This window comes from Panulirus ornatus, chromosome 38 (assembly GCF_036320965.1).
Source record: "Panulirus ornatus isolate Po-2019 chromosome 38, ASM3632096v1, whole genome shotgun sequence".
In the NCBI taxonomy this organism is placed as follows: Eukaryota; Metazoa; Arthropoda; class Malacostraca; order Decapoda; family Palinuridae; genus Panulirus; species Panulirus ornatus.
In genome coordinates this window covers 11,917,112-11,942,127 of record NC_092261.1, presented here as the reverse complement: position 1 = coordinate 11,942,127, position 25,016 = coordinate 11,917,112, and the positions used below count along the sequence as shown (strand labels likewise).

Here is a 25,016-nt window from a genome sequence, read left to right as displayed (position 1 = left end):
CTTTGTTTCTGTAGGAGCCTTATGTCCCAGCTTAGTGAAGTCAGCGGATTTTGATATCTTACGAAGCAGACCATTATGAGTGTCAGTACTACGTGAGAGGGGGAAAAAAATTAAGACCTGGTCCCAAGACTCAACCCTGCAGAACACCAGTATTTACATGATCCAGTCATTCTGAGGTTCGGTTGTTCATCACTCCTCTGCTTACAGCCAGTCAGCCAATTTTCTGACCATCGAGCTACAACGCCATTGATGACTTAGCTTTTATTAGCAGTCTTTGATGCAGGTTTAGCTCTTGTTTAGCCGTCTTTGATGCAGGGTTTAAGTGAATGTTTTCTTGGAATCTGAATAGCTGACTTAAACCACTTTGCTTTCCTCAAGCAGGTTTATCACACGTGAACAGTTGCAACGACACCCACTCCCCTGCTGCTAATCCTTAATGAAGTGGTGGTCTATGTGATGTACAATTCTGCCTCCGGTTATGGTTTGCCAAAGTCCAATAACAACGAACGTTAAGCTGATGGGGCGATAATTTCCCACGGACAGGATCTTTTTACCATTTTGATATCGCGTCACATTTGCCAAAACTTTAAATTTTGTGAAAGATTCCTCTTTACGACGTGCACATTTTACAGTGAAAAAAAAATAGTAAGATTTTTTTTCTCTTTTTACGGCTGGCGTCACGAATGCGTGCAGTGGGTGAACCAACCACTGCAGGCTGAGTGCGTCCTGGGGATGACAGAGTCTTTCCCTTTCACATTCACGCCGACGGGTGCGTGTTGGTAAATATCACTGTCATAACAGTGCCAGTACTTAGCCCTAACCTGCAGGGTTAGGGGCCGCGGCCTGATTAAGGGAGAAAGCAACAGACTGCCTCCTCTTGAGCACAGCTGAGCGCTTCTGTAATCAATGCCTCGTTTGCTTTGGTAGAGGCTGAGAGGAATCACGTAACCATAGCAAATCGTTTTCTGTGAATATTTCAAGTGATGGCAACACGACGATCTTTACCGGAAGATCATGCGCTCTTGTTCGGTAAAGGTGGGGAAGCTCTACAGCCAAGATGATACGCCGAGATCGTCTCCTCCCTTGCGACAGACAAGAGAACCAACGCTGCTGGGAACGTTTTATAATCGCAGAGTGTTCTTTCCCCCGACAGAGGTGTGTGGTGGTGTGGAGGAGGGGGATAGAGAGGATCCTTGGACTCCCGCGTGACGAACGCAAGACAGGGTGTTGAGCTTATCCCATCCGGCCTGGTGTCTTCCGTTAGCCCCTTAGAACTACCGAATGTCCTCCTTACCCCTAACAAAGGAGAAAAAAAAGTCTTCTAAAGCGAATTTGTATTCGGGGTTGGTGTACAGGTACTTGTTTTTCTGGTCGATTGGGGGAGAGAACTCTGCCGAAAAACTCTCGTGCAAAAAAAAAAAAAAATACGAGGGTGTTTCAAAAAGTCAATTTCTGCGGCGAGCGTTTTGAAACAGCTGCTCTCCCGGCCAAAACCGGCCCCTGGTATTTACGAACAAATATTACATAAGTGAACCGCCATTACCATCCCACGCGGCTCCAATTTTCCTCCCTCCTCGAAGATATTGCCGTTCTCGCTAGAAATTATAGACTAAGAGGTATGAGAAATCGCCACCACACTGCGCAAAACCACGTCGTAGGTATCTGATAATCCAGCGTCATTCTCTGGTTTTTCCCCCGACGTCGGTATACAGAGAGCTGTGGTGTTATCCCCTTCCTGTTGCCACGCTTTGTGGGGCTCGTTCGTGGTAGGTCCGGTGCGGGCTGTGCCACGGGAGAGGGAGGGCTGCTGGCCTATTTCCATCCTAGGGACGAAAGGCAAACAGAAACAGAACACCCCCCTCCCTCACCCGACTGTCGGAACGTAACCTTTATTGCGTCGCTTTACGTACTCGATTCACGTAGAGGTACAGCAGCATTGTTTTGTTTTTTGAAGTTTTTGTATTATTTTGAAATGACTGGTGGACTGCTTCGTCTTCGGGCAAGATCCGCTCTTTTCATCTCCTACTCTTGAATCATTGTGTTGGGTTCATTCTGTGGTGCTGTTGGTGTACGTCTGTGTGAAAGGTGAATGCGTCCGCCAGAATGGTTTGATGGCGCTGTCTTTAACAGAACCTTATGACATTTATACTCAGCGTACAGGTAGGTCATCCTAAGGTCAGGAGGGGGTTCAGGCCTGATAGGTCAGAGGTCATTCTTTAACATCCTTTTAAAATGTTTAGGTTATTTTTTATCTAAAGTTGCTGTTTATTTGAGTGGTATTCAACATTGTATCTTGTATACTTATTACAACCGAGTGGGAATACCGTGTATAGAGTGTTGGTCTTGTACCACAGCAGCCAGGGGTGAGCCCAGGCTGTTGGGTTGGGTTGTTGGTCGACCAAGCTGTCAGAAGCCTTATCCTGCAGACCCACATATCCTCCCACAGTCTGGCTGGTCTATGTACACTTATCCAAGTGCTGTGGACGTGCTAGGGAAGCAAGCGGCCGGAGGACGAGACGAGTGTTGTGCATTATGGCCCGCACAGTAGTTCCTGTGGTGCTGGAGGTGGGTTTTCACCTGGCCAGGGTGGTCTGCATGTGACTCACTAGATTCACAGTGGTCAGTAACTCCGCAGTGACACTCAGTGGTTCAGTTACTCATCAGCGTCCCTCAGTGGTGACATTCAGTGATACCGTATCTCACTGGTGTCACTCGTTGGTCAGTAACTCAGCCATACCGTATGTTCCCCCACCATACACGGTTCTGGTTCACACCCATCAAGGACTCCTCACGACCTACAGCAAACACTTGGCCTCTGATAAGATGAGTTCCTCAGGATCATATATAACGTCGCGGGTCTATATAATAGCTTGGTTGTTGATGATCGTCACTACATGGGCGTCTCCGTTCATCCCGGGTATAGGTTATGGCGGGCCATTTAGACAGGGAATGTGATCCGTGCTTCCTCGAGACTCTATTGACGACAGCGGTTTTCTTGTGGAGCGCAATCCTTAGTCACAGTGACTTGTTGATGTACGCTGTCTGCCTTCCTTAGAGCCAGCCAGCCAGAGAATCACATACACATCCAGCTTTGGCGGCACGATGCGGTGAATTTATGCCATGTTCTGACTGCTGCCAGGGGTAGGCGACTCGTATTGGAAGCCAGTTGTCCATCTCGTATTGGAGGCCAGTTGTCCATCTTACATTCTGCTATGGTCAGATGCAGGAGCTCGACGGTACGGGCCGTTGTGTGTATGTGTGTGTGTGTGTGTGTGTGTGTGTGTGTGTGTGTGTGTGGTGATTTGTCCTCTAATCTGATCCTGAGGGTCAGGTAACTACTTAATGGACGGCAAAGAAAAAAAAAATCTTCAAACAGGTTTCACGGAAAGGTAGCCATATTGCGGTGAAAATCATCTCCAAAAGGAATGTTTTTTTTTTTTTTTTCATAATCATCTCAAAAACACTTTAAAAAATCGTCATGTTTAACTCTCATCCGGTCACGTCGAGCTTCCGGCGACCTAACTGCATCATAGCAAAATATGGAGGAGTTAAGAGAGACTTTATTTGACCCTAATTATTGAACTCACTTTACCCAGCCGTTTGTTGTGCCAGGTTATATTTTCACACCGCTGCCCGTGTTCCCTCCGTGTGGGAATTACTGGTCTTACTTTTGTCTCATTACAGGTGAGCTAATCTGGTCACCTCTCATGCATGCACCTCACATCTGTCACCCTCAATCTCTTAACTTTGTAAATGCTCTTTTCCGCATGATGCTTTTTTTTTTCCCCGCCTCCTAAGGGATCAGATTCTCCAGTAATCTTCGCTTCACTTTTCCGGTTTTTTTTTTTTTTAACCATATTCAAGAATGATAGGCTCGGGAGGAGGAGAGGGAGGGATACTTTAGCGTTATTAAGACGACAACTCACGAGCCGCCTACGTCTTGCCGGGTGCGCAGTGCCAGAGGGTCACCGGAGACACAGCAGGATGGCCAAGGTACGTAGTGGCCAGGCCAGGCCAGGCCAGGCCAGGCTCCTGGTTGCTGGTAGTATGGACCACTCAGATGGCAGCGGGTTGATCCCTGCCTCAGGAATGCCGGTCTATTACCGCCCTAGCAATTTGCTGGGAAGTTTATTGCTTCCGTGTCACCTGAATAGTCTGCTAGGGGCCGCTTATCTAACCCTCTCCCCCCCCGACCACCTACACACACACACACACACACACACACACACACACACACACCTTCGTCTTGCCTGCGTGTTTGTGAGGCACGAGACTCGTCGACCGCCGTGCTCGCAGCACTGCTGGGGATGAAGCTAGTGGTGTGTGTCTTGCACACCCCCTCTCATCTTACACCCTCGCCACCACACTGCTGCTTCTGTTGTAGATGTAGGTTGGTGGTGGTGGTGATGATGGTGGTAATGGAGTTCTTGACTGTTGTTGTGCGGTCGTTAACGACCCTGATTGTAATCGGTCGTTCTAAACTATGCCACGCCGTTGAGGGGACGAACCCCCTCCCTCCTCCCCTTCCTCGCCTCAGTGGTGCACAGCTGCTTTAGGTAGCGAGAGCAACATTTATGCAGAGTGGGGTACACTGTGGCCGGAGGTATGAGAGAGTTTTGCTTGGGATGGCGCCAGACGCCAGGAGCAGAGCTGCTGCAAGCCTACATTGTCTTGCTTATTTGCACGATTTATGGGGAGCGCTTAGAAGTTGTGTTGCATTTTAGCGCAGTGTAAGCAACTCCGTAATGAGACTTTGATCCGCGCGTCGACCCTTGAAACTGCCGCCCGCACTGTGTACGTACTTCTGCATGTGTATGCGCACTATCTGCGGTGCACCTGCGTTGCATTTGGGTGAATTCGTGCGCATGCGTCTTTGTTTTATAGCCATTACACACAGCAGCAGTACCTGCTCAATAATGTATCGGATTTACTTTCATAGGACGAAATAAAGTTTAAAACTTTGCCCGTTAAAACATAACGGCGAGAGGGTATGTTCAGGGGAAGTATTGGTAGGTCTAGTCCCTGATCTTCGTACAAGAACGGTTCCTTGCGGAACCAAACAGCCTGATGCACCAGACCTTCGCCAAGCAAGGGTGGTCCGAGATTGGTCTGTGGGGTCGTAACTAGAGCCCTAAAACAGGCTGAAGTTAGTATGTAAAGTATATCTATCTATATCTATCTATCTATATCTATCTATCTATCTATCTATCTATCTATATATATATATATATATATATATATATATATATATATATATATATATATATATATATATATATATATATATGCATATCCTGTGCTCAGTATATTACAGGTGATGGATGGGAGCACTTCCCTCGTTTGCAATATTTTTAGGATTTAAGGATTTGGTGAAGATACATGACGCATGTATTAGAAAACATATGTCTTTTATTCCGGGCAGTGTACACTCTGATGGGATATACTTGTCCCTTGTGGTACACAAGTCCTGTATACAAAGTTCCTTATGATATACAAGTGTCATGAGATGTACGTCAATCCGTGTGGCAAGCAAGTGTAATGAGATATACATAGTTCACTTTGATAAACAAGTCTTATGAAATTCACATCAGTCCCTTTGGTGTACAAGTCTTATTCGATATATTTGCTGCCTTTGTTATACATACCTTGTCAGATATAGTTTTCATTCTCTGTGGTGTACAAGTCTTATGTACTTCATTGCTTATAATGTACAAGTCTTGAGAGATAAACTTCAATCTCTGTGATGTATACAAATCTTATGGTTTCACGCGAGGATTGTATGCCATCCCCTGTGGTATACAAGTCTTGTTAGCAATGAATTTCATTTCCCGTGGTTGTAAGAGTGGTTGTAAGAGGTCTTAGTAGCAATAACATCTCTGTGGTACAAGTCGTAGGAGGGAAATATACCTGACGTTCGTTTGTAAGGCCCAAAGAAAAGTTTTAATTAACGTAATCTTCTCTGAAGGTAACACACTCGGTAGTTCCCTCCCACGAGGCCAGCCAGGTTTCTCACACCTCGTAATTACATTTTATACTCGTGTGACGTCACAGCACACGGATCATATTATGCTGATGTGTGCGTTGTGTCTTCTGGGTGTGGGTGTCTTCTTTGTGTGTGTCTTAATGTACGTGTGCGTGTGTGGGGTATTATGTGTGTGAACGTGTGTCCTTGTATTGTCACGTGTTTCCTTGTTTGTACGTTCGTGTCTGATTTTTTTTTTTGTGTGTGTGCGTGTGTGTTGGTCTTCGTCTTTGTAATTTCCTATTAGTTATTACTTGTTTGTATCGCACAGGGAGGAAGTTCTACACCTGTCCATATTTACAGTTTCGTCACTAGATTCTTTTAACATGTTCCGTGCATCGTGTTGTGGCCTCTGGTTGTTCTTTCCCTGCATCTTTCGAAGAACTGTGTTCTGTTGACATCATCACACAGGTTTAAAAACCTAAATCCATTGTAGATAGGGGTTGTTGTTATGGTGTGTGTGTGTGTGTGTGTGTGTGTGTATGTGTAAGGTTGTCTGTCGTAACAGTGTAAGGGATCATCTTCCAGCCTGTGTTCCATGCCTCCTCCACACCCTGGCGTGTGGGAGGACCTGCCTGATGGTGCGTCCCTCGCGTAGGTTTGAAAATTGGCCACCACTCGACCGGCGTTGAGTGAAGTATGTGTGTGGCACAAGAATGAGAGGTATATAGCGCAGGGTAATGGTGCATAAAATGTTCATGACAACATACACAGAGAAGCTAGAACTTTGTTCGAGGACACAAGAGTTGGTCATTGAGACCATTTCATCGGATATTGCCGGGTGTGTTTGAAACCTACCTGGCTCGTCGTACATGTTTGATTTATCCTCTTCTCAGTAGCTCTAGACTGTTTGCATTAAGAAGCTCTAGGAAGGACGCCATGCAGAGTTTGAGATAGTATATAACGTAGTGGTTATGATAGAAATCGGTGTTTTAAGCCGTGAGATATTCTGTCCTTTTACCAGAAGAAAGATCAAAAATGTTTTGAATTTGCAAGATTTTAAAAGACCACATGAGAGTGCTCGAGAGAAATGTTTTTCGAGGATATTTTTTTTTTTTAACAGTTGCTGATGTTGACTTCAAAAGGCTTTGACTCAGAGACCTCGCTTCGAATTTTACTCGAGAGTTGGGAAATTAATTGGGAAGGTATATCGCATCGATTTCGATAGCAGGAAGGTATAATGTCCACCGTTTTCAGAATTCCGTAAATGCTGGATGGAGGTTTTAGGATACCGATTTTATCATCAGAATACGTGAAAGATTTCTTAACGAGTGATTATACATATGTAGACGGCACCAGAATAAAAAACATGTTTTCTCTCTCGTGGCCCAGCCACATTTTGATTATGCAGTGCCGTTATTAAAGTTACAACGTAGTATGGGTTCGTAGTACAGTAACACACAGCGTCGAGAGTAATGTCAATGTTGCTGATAGCAGCTCCCAGACAGAGACACCCCACCTCACGTCCCCACAAGCTGCGCTTGCCGTGGTCCCAGAGATGGAGAGGGACACGTGTGTACTTGAAAGTCATGTCTCGACGGATTTTTCTCATTGCTCCTTACCCCCAGATGTATGTGCCAGTGCACCGTGCGGTCCACACTGACTAGGGGGAGATGTGCGTAGACCAGGTGTCCTGTGCGTTGTGGATAGACAACACTGGTTGTGTGGCACCTCTCTCTCTCTCTCTCTCTCTCTCTCTCTCTCTCTCTCTCTCTCTCTCTCTCTCTCTCTCTCTCTCTCTCTCTCTCTCTCCCATTCATCCAGGCCCTTATCATTGAGTCAGGTCCCTTTCCCGTTGCAAAAACTTCAAACATTATTAGGAAATTTGATATCATCAACTCGGCGAGTTGATGCCCGCACTGTGTTCATTTTGATGCATTCCACCTTGTGTATTTTCCGCTTCAAGGGAATAACATGTACCGAGCAGAAGGGCTGGTGTGTATGAATGAATCTTCCCTCCTCCCTCCCCAACCTTTGGCGTAAACTGATACTTTGTCCGTCCGAGTATAGTATAGCCCTGGGACTCCAGCTGAGTGATTTTTTTGAAGCACTATCCCGAAACTGTAACTCTTTTCGATAGACAACGTGTGTAGGTTTAACAGCTTAGTGGTTAAAAAACGCCTTGAGAATGTCCGTCATATATATATATATATATATATATATATATATATATATATATATATATATATATATATATATAACTAAGAGAATGCGACTTGGGCCTTTTGAAAGAAAAAAGAAATGTATAACTAACATGAGGTAGAAAACGGGAACCTAGTAAAGCTAGGATTGATGTTGTAAATTATGTTTATGCAATTTTTTTTTCTTTTCGAATCGCCCTCTCTGTTCGGGCATGAAGAGAGAGAAAAGAGAGCAAACTGTTTTCTGGTCGTTCGTGTTTTTTTTTCATATAAATAGAAAAGAAATAGAAGAGGATAGCATGTCAGGGATGAGAAAATCCAGGCAAACTGTTTATGAAATAAAGATCCCCACTTGTCGAGTGATGACCATCACGTTGACTGGCAGGCATAACTGACACCCTACCTCTGTGCAGCAAATTATAATGCAGTAATAAGGACAGCGAAAGACACATTAATGAATTAGAAGTATAAACAAAAATCTGAAGTAGTTTCAGTAGGGCAAGTGTACACTCTCTCCACTATTTATGATTCAGTTTATCTCTGGCAGCACCAATAAAAGTGAAGTATTATACATTAACCGCCCTCTGTGCCTCCAGCAGATATAATCCTGGTTATTAACAAAAGGCAAATTTACGTTCGTAGTTGATTAGTTTTATTTTTCTTCCAGCCAGCCAGTGTGTGTGTGTGTGTGTGTGTGTGTGTGTGTGTGTGTGTTTTGCATTACAGTGCTAGACAGGGTTCTTCTGGCTGGCTGCAACTGGCTTGTAGTGTTAATGGTGAGGGCGTGCTACTGGTGCGTTTGGTGGTGGTGATGTTCGTGGTGGTGGTGGGTGGGTGGTGTTGGTGCAGGGGCTGAATGCTGGTCGCTGGTTGGGGGACGCCGCGTTAGCGTGAGCATTTATCGTAGTCGTAAATGCGGCATCATAACGGGGAATAAGATGCAGTTGGTTTTGAATGTGGCGTCTGTACGAGACTTTACTGCGAGTTTGTATTATGAGATCAGACTCGTAATAGGGTTATTTTAAGGTGGGTGCGTGAGTCTTACCACATTAGGTTTTCTGAAACACGACAGCCAATTATCTGAAATGTAGTATAACTTTAAATTTGTTTGATGCCCATAAAGCGCTTTGGTATTTTTTTTTTTCAAGCAAAATTTAGATTTTATATAACGTGTGTATTGTTATACTGCACGGCATTATAATGCCAAGATTGAGCAGGGTGTTCTCCCGTCGTGGAACTCCTGACGAAGGTCTCTCCGATCGTACTCCAGCTGGCGCGTGCCCACGGGAGATGGAAGGTATGGGTAAGATGTCTCGTGCATGTGAACCAGACCGTTCCAGCCGACGTGTCTAGCCTCCTATAGATTTTTCCGCGAGTCTTATCCCGGCTGAAGGCCGCTGTGGTCGTGGAGGCGAGTTAACGGGTGGCGGCACCTGGTAAGCGGTCACTTACCCGGCCCAGGAGGTGTGTCCCTTGCTTCACCCTTTAGTAAATAGTTTTCTGTGAAACGTGAAGTTTTTGAGGACCAAAGTTGAAAACACTGAATTTTTTTTATTATGATTATTGTTATAAGTAGTAGTAGTAGTAATAGTAGTAGTAGTAGTAGTAGGTAGGAATCAAAGAGATGATCCGTTCATGTTTTAGCAAATGTCTGTACACCGCATCCTATAGTGCAACCTTTTCTGGACATTCCCCACTTTTTCTTATTGAATCCAGTCCTTTGTTCTACAAAAACTAGCGTCTTTTTCCACACATTAGCGTTAACTGTCGCCTGTAATTGTGGATCGAATTGTTTAAGGAGAGCCCGGTAACGTGTTTCCTTCCGTACGTAAGGCATTACGTTGGATTCAGTCGATGTGGTTCCAGACACTGAGTGACTCCCCGTAGGAATAATATTATTTAGAGACTTGATATTCTACTCGCTAGATATTCAACTTCAACGATGCCTTTATGATGAACAATACTTTTATGTCTCCGATATTCGAGATAGGTATATTACTTGAAATGACTGCATATATCATAATGTAGATCAAGGAATATTATGAAATTTACACTAGAATGTGATGGCGCAGCAGACGGAGTTGACCAGACTTCCGGATTTCGGTTGGACAGTCCCGCTTTTGAAACGAACGTTCAACTGTCCCCTAGTAATATTGACACTCAAATGACCGGCTTTTGAGAAAATAACCACAAATGTTTTCTTGATCAATCCTACTACGTAAAAACTGTATGGCGTTTTTTTTTTTTTTATGTCGTAATGCATATCTATGAAAAGAGCAAAGGTTTCGCATGATTTTGAAGTGTAGATAATACCTGTGTAAACTCTGGACCGTAAGAAGAACAGCATGTATTCGAACTAGGCATTGCTTCCAAATACGCAACTTTGTAGCCATATTCTTATTTTGGATGTAGTATTAGCGTTATAGCAGTTTGTGTGATATAGACTCAATAAAAAGAAAATGTCAGTTACTGACCACCAAATTATGAACTGCCATTTACATTGGCGTTTCGCTACATGGTAAGGTATTGTTTTGCATTGATAGTGTCACAACTAACGAAAATAAGGTGGAATTTGATTCGATTCATTGCTTTTGACATACTTTTATTCTTTACCTCTTCCGACATTTGTAGTTTATAGCAATAGACTTTTGCATTTGAATCCCTTCCCTTGATGCAAGCAACGTTAGTTGGAGTCGCACTCGATTCTGTACTGATAAACTGTTAGTGATGCTTGAGCCTCAGCATCGAGGTAACGAACAGGGGAGATTTTTTTCCCCCCCTCAAATTATTGATTATGTTTTCTACCATGATCACATAATGACCAAAAGTAAATGTACATCAGACTTGCGGTGCACAGAAACAGTAACAAAATGTGACTTTCAGCGCGATGTATGAAGAGGAAAAACAATTAAGCATCGCTTTTTTTTTCCTCGTCGATTTTTTTCAGGACGGGTAATAAACTTATTTTCCTTTCATCACCAGAGATATGCCCTGGTTTTAATTTCACGAAATCTGGTCACCGTAGTTCAGAGGTTGCGTCCATGTTGTGTCACGGGCCGACCCGGCGAGTGAACGATCTCGCTCATCGGTTGTAAACAGGACGTGATGTCGCTGAGTGGACAAAAAACGCGTTGCTCAGCCCAGTCGTGTCTGGTGTTTTATGTTCGTCGGGTATTCACAGCTATAGACCAGTGAATTAAATGAAAAAGAAATGTATGATTAATTGTAAGCTTTAAAAGCTTATTTTTTTCTTTTTTCTTATTAGAGTACAGAATCGATACACTCGGCACACAAGATATTTTTAACTTATGTATAATGATCCACCAGACTGTTGGTTCGATGGTCAAAACAGCCGGGTATGACCCTTTGATACTTGGTTCCGACCACATCTAAGGACCAGGTCAAAAAACCCACTCCTCCTCTGAAGGATCCCGAGAGCCGAGAAGAGAAAACTGGACAGGATTCAGGGCATCATACGTTGCAGACTGGGCATGAGACACTGGGTGGTGGTCAATAGACAGGAGACAGGTCTGCGTCAGGTGCTAGCTAACTGGTCAGGAGTCGGGTGATGGAGGAGTCAGGTCGTCGTGCAGGTTACATGGGATGTGACCCCAGTACGTTAAATTCATTCCCAGATACACCATGGTTAGCATACCGGTCTGCGGTTGTGGAAGGTGTCGTCGAATGAGAGTTGTTGATGTGGAAACGAGGAAGGTGAAGACTCCTTCCTCCACAGTCGGAAGTATAGCGAGGCTCCGTATACCCCCCCCCCCCTAGTGTTGTATAGTGCTGTAGACCAGTGATATACCACAAGGACATATGCCATCCTTTCCAGTGCATGTGTCCGTTAAATCTGCCCCATAATGTAGGTTGGAAACTCCTGCTGGGGTTGTGTAATGGTGTCGTAATGCAGCGACTAGGAAGGAAGTTCTGTCATTTATCAAGATGTTTTCTGACTGAGCCGTAAAGTAGTTCTGAAAAATTGATAACGATAATTGTTTGATAATTACTGTGTCCTGCCATTAGTGATTATTGCCTTGAAAATGTTGATTGTAACGAATGGGTAAATAGTGTAATAACGTGGATACTGAAGCAGGCTGTAATTGCTCTCGTTAATTAAGAATTCCATGTTAAATTACCCATGTTATGAGCGGGTGGGAAAAAGAAACATGTTATAGTGTGTGTAGTGAGCACAATAATGGGCAACATTAGTTGTTGAGTTGGCAGACCGTACGCCGCTTTCTTGCCAGGTGTGTGAGAGATGATGCTGGGATTTCCAGAAATGAGCGTGAGTGGATGTGGTGCATTTTTCACCCGAAGTGTTCGGGGGTCACTTCTTGTGGGATAATGCGGCAATCCCTGATAATACCCGGCTCAGGTAATCTTGACTAATACACACCGCTTAAGGCATAATGTACGAACTGCTGTTCACTGTATTGTTCCGTCGGGGAAACAGACATGGAGGCGGCGTTGGCGACTGTGGTAAAGGTGTTTATTCTTATGAGGCACAGCCAAGCGGTCTCATGTTCAGTAACATCCTTACTGACTGAGAGACTGGCTGACATTGACAAAATCCTAGAAGGTATTGGGGGTCCCCAACCTACACTCGAAAATAACATCCTGCTGGCACGACCAGCGTGGAAGACTTTGTAGAATACTACCTCTGAAAGCCAAGGGTGCGGTATGCGCGAGATGGGAGATCTTAAACACTCGGGGCCTAAGACTCTTCAACACCTTACCGTCTACCGTCAGAAACAGTACGGGATGCAGAGTGAAAGAAGTTCAAGACTGCATTGGACAAGTACCTACAAATTTCACCAGACTAGCCAAGCTAGAATGCTTATAAAACGATTATGTTAGCCTCGTGCGTATTTGAAGTTCCTGTATACTGCTCTTCCATAAACTGTGTGTGGATGTGCGCAATTAGCTCTTTGCACTGTATGTGGAGGGACTATTACACTCGTGTAAGGCCCATCTCATAAATTTTCTTGACCGTCGTACAGCCTTTTATACCAGTTTATTCTCTACGTTCACAGTGTCACTACTTATTCAGTTCATCTTTTCGAGTTTGTTGCTCAGTTCGTTGCTATGGCCTCCGGTTGAACTCTTTATGAATATGTGTGTGTGTGTGTGTAGTTATGCAAAATGGGGGGAAAAGTCTACGCTCGTGTGGCTCCATCTCTTGAACTTTCTTCACTGTCAAGCGGCCTTTTCAAGTTATATATTGGGGGCAGTTAAGGGTTCATTCTTCTTCGTAATTGATGACCTATCAGTGCTATACGGGGAGGGAATCTTACACTCGTGGGACTTCCATCTCGTTTGTGTGTGTGTGTGTAGTAGAGCATGGACACCAGCCACCCGAGGCAGGTGGTGCCGACCCCTCGTCTTTGCCTCAGCCCTCACTCATAATTTTAGCCTAACTGCCTCGTAAATCTTACAGTTTTATCCCGGCGAGGCTCCGGGCCCACTTCTTGTGTGCTAGGTTTCCGCCATCTGGCCTTGGCTGCTACCCAGCTTCTCCAACCCCCCGAGGTACATCGGGATACAACCTGGTAACATACGATTGTATTACCACCCCCAGCCTCCCCAGACCTTAAAGTTACAGACGACTACTTCGAGTGCGACGTTACTATCCTCCCTACCCGTTCGCCTGCCTCCCCTAGCACCCCCAGGTGCAGCCGGCTGGCGAGGCTACTTACGGTACAATGGTAGTACTACCTGGCCATAGCTGCCTCCCACCCACACCCCCACACAGGGTACATCCATCGACTACCGGTGCACCAACGGTGCGTGCAGCCACAAGGGTCGTCTTGTGTAGGGACCTTTAAATCATGGCAATCAAGGACTCGTTTATATCAAAGTCATGAAAACTTCGCATGTTTAAACAAACAGACCAAAAAAAAAAAAAAAGAAAAAAGATAGATCCTTACCCAGTGTTATTAGTTCTTCCAGGGAGGGATTTCTTGAAACGAGGGGTCGTATAATATATGACCCTAAACTTTTGACCGTTAATGAGGGAAAACAGAAACCAATTTTCTACAGAAATATTGCGTTTTGTTGTTTGGTACAGTATGTCGACAAGGCAGAGTAGAGCGTACGTTAGATAGATAGATACATAGATAGATAGACATAAATAGAGAGCGAGAGAGATAGATAGACATAAATAGAGAGCGAGAGAGAGAGGGAGGGAGAAGGCTTGCCCGTGTGCACTTGGTTGGGATCTTGTCCCATAATTGGGTATGCTCGTATCCTTTAATTGGTTGGGGACTTACCACGTCATTGTCTAGACCCTTACTACCCCCCCCCCCCCTCTCTAACATGCTAGTCTCGATGGCCCCGTAATTTACTCGACTCTTACTGCTTAATTGCTGTTATTTTACCCCCCCCCCCCCTTAGGTGCTAGTAGTTGACCTGTGTAATGTCGAGGCCCTTAACCTTTGTTTGTTTAGCTCTTACCACCGTAATAGCCTAGGCTATGGCTAGGCTCTTACCCCGTCATTTCCTAGGCTATTACCCTTTAATTAACTAGGCTGTTAACCTTTTAATTGCGGGATGTTCGTCGCCTCTCGGACGGAACACCCCGTCTCCCCCTCGTGCTTTGTTACCTTGTGGCTCCCTCTCCTCCTGCTCCTCCTCCTCCTCCTCCTCCTCCTCCTCCTCCTCCTCCTCCTCCTCCTCCCTCCTCGTACTGTACAAATAGAAATAGGTCTCTCTCTCTCTCTCTCTCTCTCTCTCTCTCTCTCTCTCTCTCTCTCTCTCTCTCTCTCTCTCTCTCTCTCTCTCTCTCTTTTACACAGTATTGCTTGCATAACCTGTGCCACACTTTCCTGAAAAACCTATCGTCGTCAGTTCTGATCCTCCCCCGCGGATCATTGTACTTGGAGTGTACAGCTGGAAATTTTATTGTATGAGACTGAGGTGAGAACAGTGACTGGTGCTGCAGGTGACAGACTGCAGCGAAAGAGGCGATTTTGTACAACGCTCGGCGTAGGGGAGGGAGGGAGGTAGGGAGTTGACCCCGAAGACGATGGTGGACCTCGTCTTCAGAAGCGTCCCGCCGCCGGCGTGATGGTGTGCTGGCACAGATCCCAGGCCCTTTGGTGTTGGCCCGCCAAGTTTCCAAGATCTGGGGATTGAGTCTGGGAGGATTAGGGCGTCTCTAGTGATTTCAAGTTACGAGGACAATCACACAAGTCCGGATCAGCCTGGACCAACGCTAACTTCCCCTCCCTTCCTACCCTCCGCTCCCATCCCCCCGACCTTACATTTAAACTGTTTTGCCATGCCTTCCTCCCTCCCTCGCTCCCTCGCTCCCTCCCTCCCTCCCAGCCGTGGCTGCTCCTTTACCTCAAGCATCGTGTGATGACTGGAATTGGTGACCGGCAGGGCGTGATAGACGACTGGAACTGGTGACTAGATGTGACAGATGACTGGTAGGAGCTGGTCATTTATACCGATAAATACATGTGACTGATAACTGATCGGAAATGATGATGATTTACTGATATAGATATGATATGACTGATAGGAATTGATCATTTACTCCATATGAGGACAGACCGAAGGTGACGAATGAATGCTGCTTACGTGAGCCTGGAGCTGGTCAGGAGCTGGTTTGTTATCGATGTTTCGGTTAGAAGAGATAACTGGTTCGAACTGACTGTCTGTTGTTAGCTCGTGGTGACTGGTTTGCACTGGGCGATTGGCTGGCTAGAACTAGTGGTTGGCTTGGACTGGTCGTAAGCTGGAGCTGGTGAGCTGGTTGGATAGAAACAGTCGTATAGCCCTAAACAAGCCAACAGGGTCGCGGCGCAGTAGGGAGAGTCTCTCTCTCTCTCTCTCTCTCTCTCTCTCTCTCTCTCTCTCTCTCTCTCTCTCTCTCTCTCTCTCGTCAGGGCCCTCAGCCCTGACAGGAGGGCTAAAAGTGTCAGACTCTCAGTGTCTGACTGTCACCTTCTTGCTGACAGTGTCGCGTATGAGGGCAGCTGGGTTCACACCCTGGCATGTCTTCACCCTGGTGTGTATGTAGGTGACGTATATTGCGGAGCCACCCCTCTTATGGTACGAGGGTTAAGCGTCCAAGGAAAGGGGCATCCAGCTGTGTGCCAAAGTTAGTTCGTTATATGACCTCCATATATATATATATATATATATATATATATATATATATATATATATATATATATATATATATATATATATATATATTCCCTGGGGATAGGGGAGAAAGAATACTTCCCACGTATTCCCTGCGTGTCGTAGAAGGCGACTAAAAGGGGAGGGAGCGGGGGGCTGGAAATCCTCCCCTCTCAATTTTTTTTTAATTTTCCAAAAGAAGGAACAGAGAAGGGGGCCAGGTGAGGATATTCCCTCAATGGCCCAGTCCTCAGTTCTTAACGCTACCTCGCTAACGCGGGAAATGGCGAATAGTTTGAAAAAAAAAAAATATATATGTATATATATATATATATATATATATATATATATATATATATATATATATACATATATATCATAACATTTTAGATTTTCGAGAGCGCAAGGAAATTTACATAATGCCAAGCAATTAGCTAGAAAAAATGAATAGAAGCACACGGGTGAGTGCTCCAGCCGAATAAAATTATGTCCCGTCGAATTGACCAGGTTAATGAGGGCAGTCACTAGTTTACTATATGTTTATAACAGCATGTTATCACCAGGTGCACCAACGGAGGACCATACTGATACCTTCAGAGGGATCATGAGACGTGGAAAAACACGATAGATTTGAACTTTATTGTCTTTTTGTGAAGACTACGACTTGGGGAACTTTGTGTGAGCGAACGACTCACAGTATTATGAGTGCAGGTTGGGTTCTGGCCATGATGAAGCGTTGCCTTCGTCTGTGATAACATTAAAGCAGATGTTGTAGCGGTTGAGGGATGTGGTTGTTTTAGTATATACCGCGGGAGGGAAAGCCAAGCCCACGGCCTGTTGAACCGTAATATGCTGAACACTTGGGTTGAGTCGGCGTGCCTTATCTCGCTGGTTCTTGTGTACCCCCCCAACGATCCTGCCAAGTGGTCCAGCACGACCAACAACGACCCTCAGCTTACCGTGAGAGAGGCTTGTGTGAGGAGGTGTAAGTTACAGGAAGGTTTACTGAAGAAAATCCCAAGTCACTCGACGGGACTCACCCACCGTACACACTTCTGGGTCTTAAGAATTCAGTGAAATGAAATGCGATTTGCTACTGTCAGAGCCGTGTTCAGGTGGTGTACTTAATACACGCTTTCATCACCTTTCAGCAATATAGAACCCTGAATTTGCTCTTCCTTGCTACTTGCTTGTCGCTCAGAAGCAACATATGTCCCCAGAGCTGTGAAAATCCTGTGTGAAATTGCTAAATTTGGTGTTTTATGACGTTTGAGAGATAGTGGGAAGAACGTTCGGTGCGACAGACATGGTCTTGAATGTGAGAAAGATTTCATTACATATTCATGGGTTTGATATGACTTCCAGAATTCCCGGGCGCGGGTCTAAAGCTATTTGACATCACCCCACACTATATCTCTCCCGTTGCTACCAATGTGTGAGGCTGTCATGGCTAGCGGTATCTGGCGCTGTGATTCACATTGAAGTGGTTTCGTCTAGTGTGGGTTGGTAGGGGAGGTACTGTGCCTGACTCAAAGGACTTTATAGAGGTGAGGTCTTTGGCAGAAGGAGACTTCCCTGCAGTATTCATGTGAAATGAATCTAACCCGTCGTATCGAAGAACTGCCTTTTTAGGTTGGGTTCTGCATCTCAAGACCGTGGAAGTAGAAATCATTTCGTAAATCAGGGAGGGAAAAGCATTGCAGTGTATATGTTGCTTTGGATGTTTTTGGTGTTGATCGTATATTCTTGCACATGAAAAGCTTGCTATTAAGTATTTGTATGTGTAAATTAATACATGATTAAATCCTCATTTGGCCCCCTTCTCTGTTCCTTCTTTTAGAAAATTCAAAACGAGAGAGGAGGATTTCCGGCCCCCCGCTCCATCCCCTTTTAGTCGCCTTCTACGACACGGAGGGAATACGTGGGAAGTTTTTTTTTCTCCCCTATATATATATATATATATATATATATATATATATATATATATATATATATATATATATATTATGCTTCTTAGATTTCTTCATGGATAGAATGGAGTTATTCAAGCTGATAGATAATATTAGAATTTAACATGGAGATGCTGTAGTTAGTTGCCTGACGCCACCACGATCAGCCCTGTGACACCAGTAAGGTAGCCAACACCGGACCGTCACTCATGCCTTTCACACCAGCGACTGACCAGGAGTACATGCGTGCCCCTGTGAAGGTTGAACCTCGGAGATGTGGTACGCATTTTTTGACTCTCCGTTGTTCTGTGTACGTAATGACACACTGTTTGCCAGCAGCCGCCGTTGTAAGTGTGCAGCATGGTCCAGCAGACGTGACACTATTGGGTTCTATGTTTTGTGAACATTTTTACCATACGAGCTTTGTGGTAAGTGGTAATGAGATGCATGACTCGTAACATCTGTACTTCCCAGAAATAGGCATACCTTTTTTTACCTTTTCAAGTCTTGTCTCATTGAATCTTACATCATTAAGTGTGGCATATGTTTATCCAAAGTACATATTATAAGTGTAAGAACATTTATTTGCTCGTGTTGCTCTCCAGCAGGAGCAGTGTTGGTTGTGTTGACTCACGTGTTGATGTTTCCACAGGGCACCGGCTACCTCAGGAGGGCCAAGACCGAGAACCTGCGAGAGATCTTCGTTAAGGTAAGTCCTGCCATACGTTCTCCCCCGTCGTAATGTACACTAAGGTCCCCACGGGGTCGTGGCAGTCCAAGTGGTTTGTGTACGGTGATGGGCAGCTGTTTTGGAGTCCATTGGTACAATCCAGGATTCATGTGTGAGGTGGGAAACCTCTTCACTGAGATCATACGTCTCAGAGGTGGTGGGGTTTCTTAAGGACGTGAGTCTCCCCTGTGTGTGTGGCGTTGGGGGGGAGGGTTTCATTTCACGTCATTTCTCTGGTGGGAGGGAGGTTTACCCTGGACATGCTTCGAGGCTTAGCCAATTTTATCATTCCGCCGTAATGTTAGATTATTATTTTTTTCTTTTTTTACGTATGACGGGACGGAGGGAGCATTGCATGACTACCGCAGCGAATAAATCTTGGAGGTAACGAGGGAGGAGTGAAAAATACGAGAAGCTGAAACGTAGCTCCTCTTGCTTGAAAGGTCAGGTACGCTACGGAAGAGATAGTCTGTTGTTTTGCCATAATACCCAAACTGCTAAGTAGGAGCATTGGTTTATGACTCCGTAGGTCCATAGCGACAACTGACGCAGCTTACATAAGAATGTCACCACTCCCTCATGATGCCAGCACCCAGCAGACAGTTATTGAAACAAATCCTGTGAGAGTAGAGGTGTACACTTCCGTGAATCCCAAACACACCATTCTCCCGGCACGTGTCCAAGGGCGTGGCTTACAGGCTACAGCTGGCTTAGTGTTGACAAGACCTTGAAAGGCAACGGCAAAGCACTGTGGGTAAGCAATAAGGGATAATGAATGTATACAGCCAGACGTAAAGTGCAGATGAGTATGTATAAAATGCAAGGTGACGTGACGAGAATAGACGACCTGGAAGCGGGGGAAATGTGATAATCATTTTGAAACTGAAGAGCAGAATGATGGCAAGTGATAAAAAAAAAGAAATTTCGAAAAGATAAGAGGATAAATGATAAAAGAGATAAGACAACACACGAGAGATACAGATGCGGGGGAAGAAAAGGACTGAGAGAGAGAAGAAGAAAAAAAACAATAAGAGATGGTAAGCAGAAGACAAGAGATGAGAAATATCTGGAGACAAAAGGTGGGAGAGGCGAGGCTTGGATGTCAGGAGGGTAGTGCAAACAGTGGTGAGGGGCGGGAGCCGCCTCCAGGGTCAACAATAACAGAATGTGATAGGCTCAGTCGCCCTTGTGGATGTTAATGATTTTCCTCCGTCGGTGACAGGGGGTCGTCGCACAAGGACCACTAGTCCTCCTCCCATCGCCATCACGCCCTTCCATCGTACGTACCTGCCTCCCCATCGGGATGAAACGAGGCTGCAGACAAAAAAAAATATTGGAAAAAAAAGAAAGAAAACGAAATGTTGCCTTTATATAACAGATGAGCCACGGCCCCTAGAGTGACATATGTGGATGATATTTTTATGTCATTTTTTTTTCCCCCCCCACCTGTGACCCCCCTCCAGTCAGGCTGGGATGGGTTAGATGGATAACTGCCCGTCGGCTCCTCCAGCCTTCTTCCTTCCTCATCCTCCTCCTCTGCTTCTCATTATCCTCCTCTCCCTTCCACCTTCTCCTCCACTCTCCCTTTTCAGCCCTTGTCTATTCCTCTCTCTCTCTCTCTCTCTCTCTCTCTCTCTCTCTCTCTCTCTCTCTCTCTCTCTCTCTCTCTCTCTCTCTCTCTCTCTCTCTCTTCCTTTTCTGCCCTTGTCTGTTCCTTTCCTCTCTTTCTCCCTTCCTTTTCAGCCCTTGTCTCTTCCTCTCTCTCTTTCTCTCTTTCTCCCATTCTTTTCAGCCCTTGTCTGTTCCTCTCTCTCTCTCTCTCTCTCCCTTCCTTTTCAGCCCTTTTCTGTTCCTCTCTCTCTCTCTCTCTCTCTCTCTCTCTCTCTCTCTCTCTCTCTCTCTCTCTCTCTCTCTCTCTCTCTCTCTCACTCACTCACTCTCTCCCCCTTTTCATCCATGGTCTGTTCCTCTCTCTCTTTTTCTCTACCCCAGGCAAAGTTATCCTCCTCAACTTTTAAGTAAAACTTTGCCCTCGGGGGGGAAAAAAAAAGAGGAAAAAAAAAAAGAAAAGCACAGTGTAGAACTGAGTGAGTTCGCTTGTCTCAGTCTGTCATGTTTTCGGTGTTTTATTGCCGTCCTGTTTTTCTTGCCGCTGCTTGGCTGAATCTGCTGGGAGGAGCAGAATATGGCGGGTCCCAGCACGGCAACCTGTCGACAGATGCCAGTTGTTTATCTTGCGTATTTTTTTGCTTCTTCTTGCGATTCCGTTTTTTATGTCTTTTTTTCGTATTTTCGTCATCTTGGACGTCGGCGTGTCCTGATAATCTCTTTATTTTATTCTCTCGTATCTTCTCTCGTTGGGTATCATTCAAAAAAAAAAGAAGAAAAACACGAATATTGTATGGGGAAAGGTAAAGGCGGAGACTCTCCTGCAGCTATTATTTCCTGTAGTCCCCTGGTGATGTAGGAGGTTGCGATGAGCCGTACGTGGGCCCATGTCTCCGCGTCTCCATATGTAGAACGATATATGAAGGCGTGTAGCATTAAGAACACGTACGCCAGTCAGTGATGCCACGTACGTGTGGGAAATAGATACAGGAACCTAATCTGGAATGTGGTTTATATATATATATATATATATATATATATATATATATATATATATATATATATATATATATATATATATATATATATGTGTGTGTGTGTGTGTGTGTGTGTGTGTGTGTGTAATTTACTATTTACTATTACTCTTTGTGCTATGGCCAGAGTTTTACACACGTGTTGCCCCGTGTGTTAACTTTGTACATACATATGTGCATTGTCTTTACTCCTGTTTGTGAGTACACACACACACACACACACACACACACACACACACACCAACCCCAGCCTGAGTAAGTATACGTTTGGTTCATTACGTCCCACTACCACCACACGTAAAGGATGTGCATCATTTTTTTTTTTCACCCTAGCGCCTTTTGGGCTACACAGACACATTCTCGTGAGCACCGTAACTCAACACTAGTACGTGATTGCCATGTATGACGCCTTGAATAGATTGCCACCGTGAAGATGTGTAATGGGTTTCATTATAGGCGTACACACGGCGAGATCAGAGGATACTGTCTTATTCACTCGCTGATTAAATTTTCGCTTCGGCGGTATTTGGAAGATGACGGAGGAGGGGGGGCTTACATAAGGGCGACGCCAGGCAGGATGATTATACACCAGAGGGAACGGCAGGCCAGGTCCTCGTTTCACAATCTTCTCTCAAAACTAATGGTAGAATGATTTTTCTTCCTGATTTGCCGTCAACTTCGACGGATTTCGAAAGATATGACTTCAGATATGTTCGTCCTTTTCCTCTGTATGAGTTCCCGACATCGTTTTCTTTGTTGTACTTCGTACGTACGTTTGCCGTATTGTATGGGTTGTGGCATGGTGGCGTCCGGTGAGAGTCGTGTGAGAGGTGGCGGGGTGATCCTTCTTATCCTCTCGGGTCAAAACCAACACCCAGTGGCTCAACACCCTGTCTTGACTGTGCTCTTCAATCCTTCTTTTTTTCTTTTGTTTTCTCTCTCTCTTTCACTGACCACTCCTCACGCTCCCTCCCTCACCCTCATTCTGTTTCTCATTGGAAAATAGATATAAAATGGATTTCATTAAAACAAGAGTAGATGTTCAGTCCATCTGAATATGACAACCCTGACGTAATAATAGTACCCCGTCGAACTTGAGCATTCCATTGGCGCGAAACGCGTCTCTTGAGTTTCCACATTGGGTAGACGCAGTTTATGCCATCATCGCGAACGTGTTGGCTGTCCTGTTGAGAGGATCGTATTGTATTTTGATATAATAGTTTCGAGAGACTTATCCCCAGGTCTGTACTGTACGAAGAGCAATGTCATGTACTGTACGTGACAGTAACATTGTCAGTGTGTAGTTCGGTGGTGCATGATCACAGAAGTGGTCTGCAGTTGATCACTGATGTATTCTTCCTATCTCTTATCTACTGTCGCCTGGCTACAGTTGTTCGAACTGTCTAGTTGTGGACAGAGGCAGGAATAGCTGCGCGTGACACCGTTTTATCTCTTTCATTGCCCGTAAGAATGATATGTCCTGAAATCTGCATTATCGTTTAATGTCTGTTATCACTGATATCAATTTCTTAATGGTCCGACTCCCTCCTCCCCTCCAAATGGGCCGGCCACACCCACTCCAACCCCATTTTTAGGCGGCCCGACCGCCGCTCCCCCCCATCCTCAGTGCTCAACGCTCCCTCCAAACCCTAGTGTTTGAAAGTTTTTCTTAAAGCTGAAACTATCGGGCGTTGAAGAGATGAGTCCACGGTGAGGGGCAAGAGGCTTATCAGACGGAGCGGGGTCCCAGCTGGAGCAAACACTCGGTGTGTGGCCTGATCACACACACACACACACACACACACACACACACACACACACAGTACGGCGCTACATTACGTAGCAGTGCTCAGGCCGACACGGACACACTGCCAAGACACTCTGGCCCAGTTCAGGTGGTGTCGTCTGCACAGCAGTCGTAGGGGAATATATGATAAGCTAGTCATCACTGGGCCCGCCCACCGCCCGTCCAAGGTTGTTTTGCTATTGGCGTGAGGGTTAATAATGAATTTGGCTTAGGGCGCCGCTTCACGTGCTCGACGGAAAAACATGTTTTCCCCTGATTTGCTGCAGTGGGTCTTTGATAACAGCGTTTTCTGTATCTCCCTAGAATTATGTCTTTATATATATATATATATATATATATATATATATATATATATATATATATATATATATATATATATATATAAACCCAGGGACTACGTTCATAAGGCTCATGTAGCATCATGCCTGCGCTACAATCAGAAGCAGGGGTTAGATGCCAACCTTAAGCCTCACCCCTACGACCGGATCAGGATTCCTGAGCCAGGCACTAGCCCGCCGGGGTGTGTAAGCGTCCCGCCGTTAGGGTGTGGGGGTCTGCTGAGTCGCCCATCTTGTACTTCGAAACTTTCCCTTTTTCGACTGTGTATATTTTGATAGCTGTTTTGAGTAGTTCCTTAACAGGTGATAGATGATAAGAAAATAGGGTATACAACCACGGCAGGAGTATAATGTCTTTTAAGTTTTCGAGATGTATTTTGATCGCATTATCAAGCCGGTATGAAGAGATATATGAGCATAAGTCTCGAGAGAAAGAAAAGTTAAAGAAATGACAGTAAAAAAAAAAAAGAATACACATAAACGAAGCTAAAAAATTTTCAGAATTACTCTAAAAAGCAACAGTGTGTGAAGGGAGTGATTGACATAACGTCAATGGTCACAATCATTTGTGATTCACAATGATAACATATTTTCGAGGATGGCTTTGACTCGCGCAGGTTATTTTGATGCCAAGGAAAAATTGATGAATATTTACCCACGTTGGAAAATGCGTGGTGTTGCTGTGTGACTGGGAGCTCACTAAGAGTCGTAGTGAAATGCGCCTTCGTAGGTTTTGCCGAACTTTATTTTTTTTGTGTGTGGGCGAAATGTCATTTGGCACGAAGATAACATTTTGTGCAGTGTTAGTGAAGTGTGGGACAGTAGTGAAGCTGGATGTGTTTATTTCATAATTTTTTTTAGTGAAATATGGATTTATAAGTTCATAGACTTTTATGTCCTGTTAGTGAAAAATATCTTATATGAAATCCATGAAAATATTGCTATTTTCAGTGAATTGTGGTTAAGTTTGTAGAATATTTTTTCTTTCTGGAATGCGGGCTGGTATGTCTGCAGTTCTCCTGTTGAGTGAAATGTAGTGCTAAATCGTTGTCCATTTATGACTCTTGGGGGATACGTTTGTGAAATGTGGGTTGGTAAATCCGTAGTCTTGATGTTCTCTCTCGATGGAAACTAGGTTGAGTCAGCCTATAACAACTTCTATTTCATATAACTTTTATTCTGCAAATTTGTAGACTCTTTGTCCTGTTTAGATCATGATAACTCAATTTTTCGGAGCGTCATCGACTGTCA

General features: G+C 44.8%; 1 protein-coding gene across 1 annotated transcript in view; it reads left to right on the top strand.

Moving 5' to 3' along the window:
* Positions 1-25,016, top strand: part of aralar1 (calcium-binding mitochondrial carrier protein aralar1) — a 432,346-nt gene that overhangs the window by 293,987 nt on the left and 113,343 nt on the right. Inside the window, exon 4 of the mRNA XM_071684679.1 lies at positions 18,901-18,957. Coding sequence (XP_071540780.1) covers positions 18,901-18,957 — 57 coding nt within the window. The remainder of the gene's footprint in view (positions 1-18,900; positions 18,958-25,016) is intronic.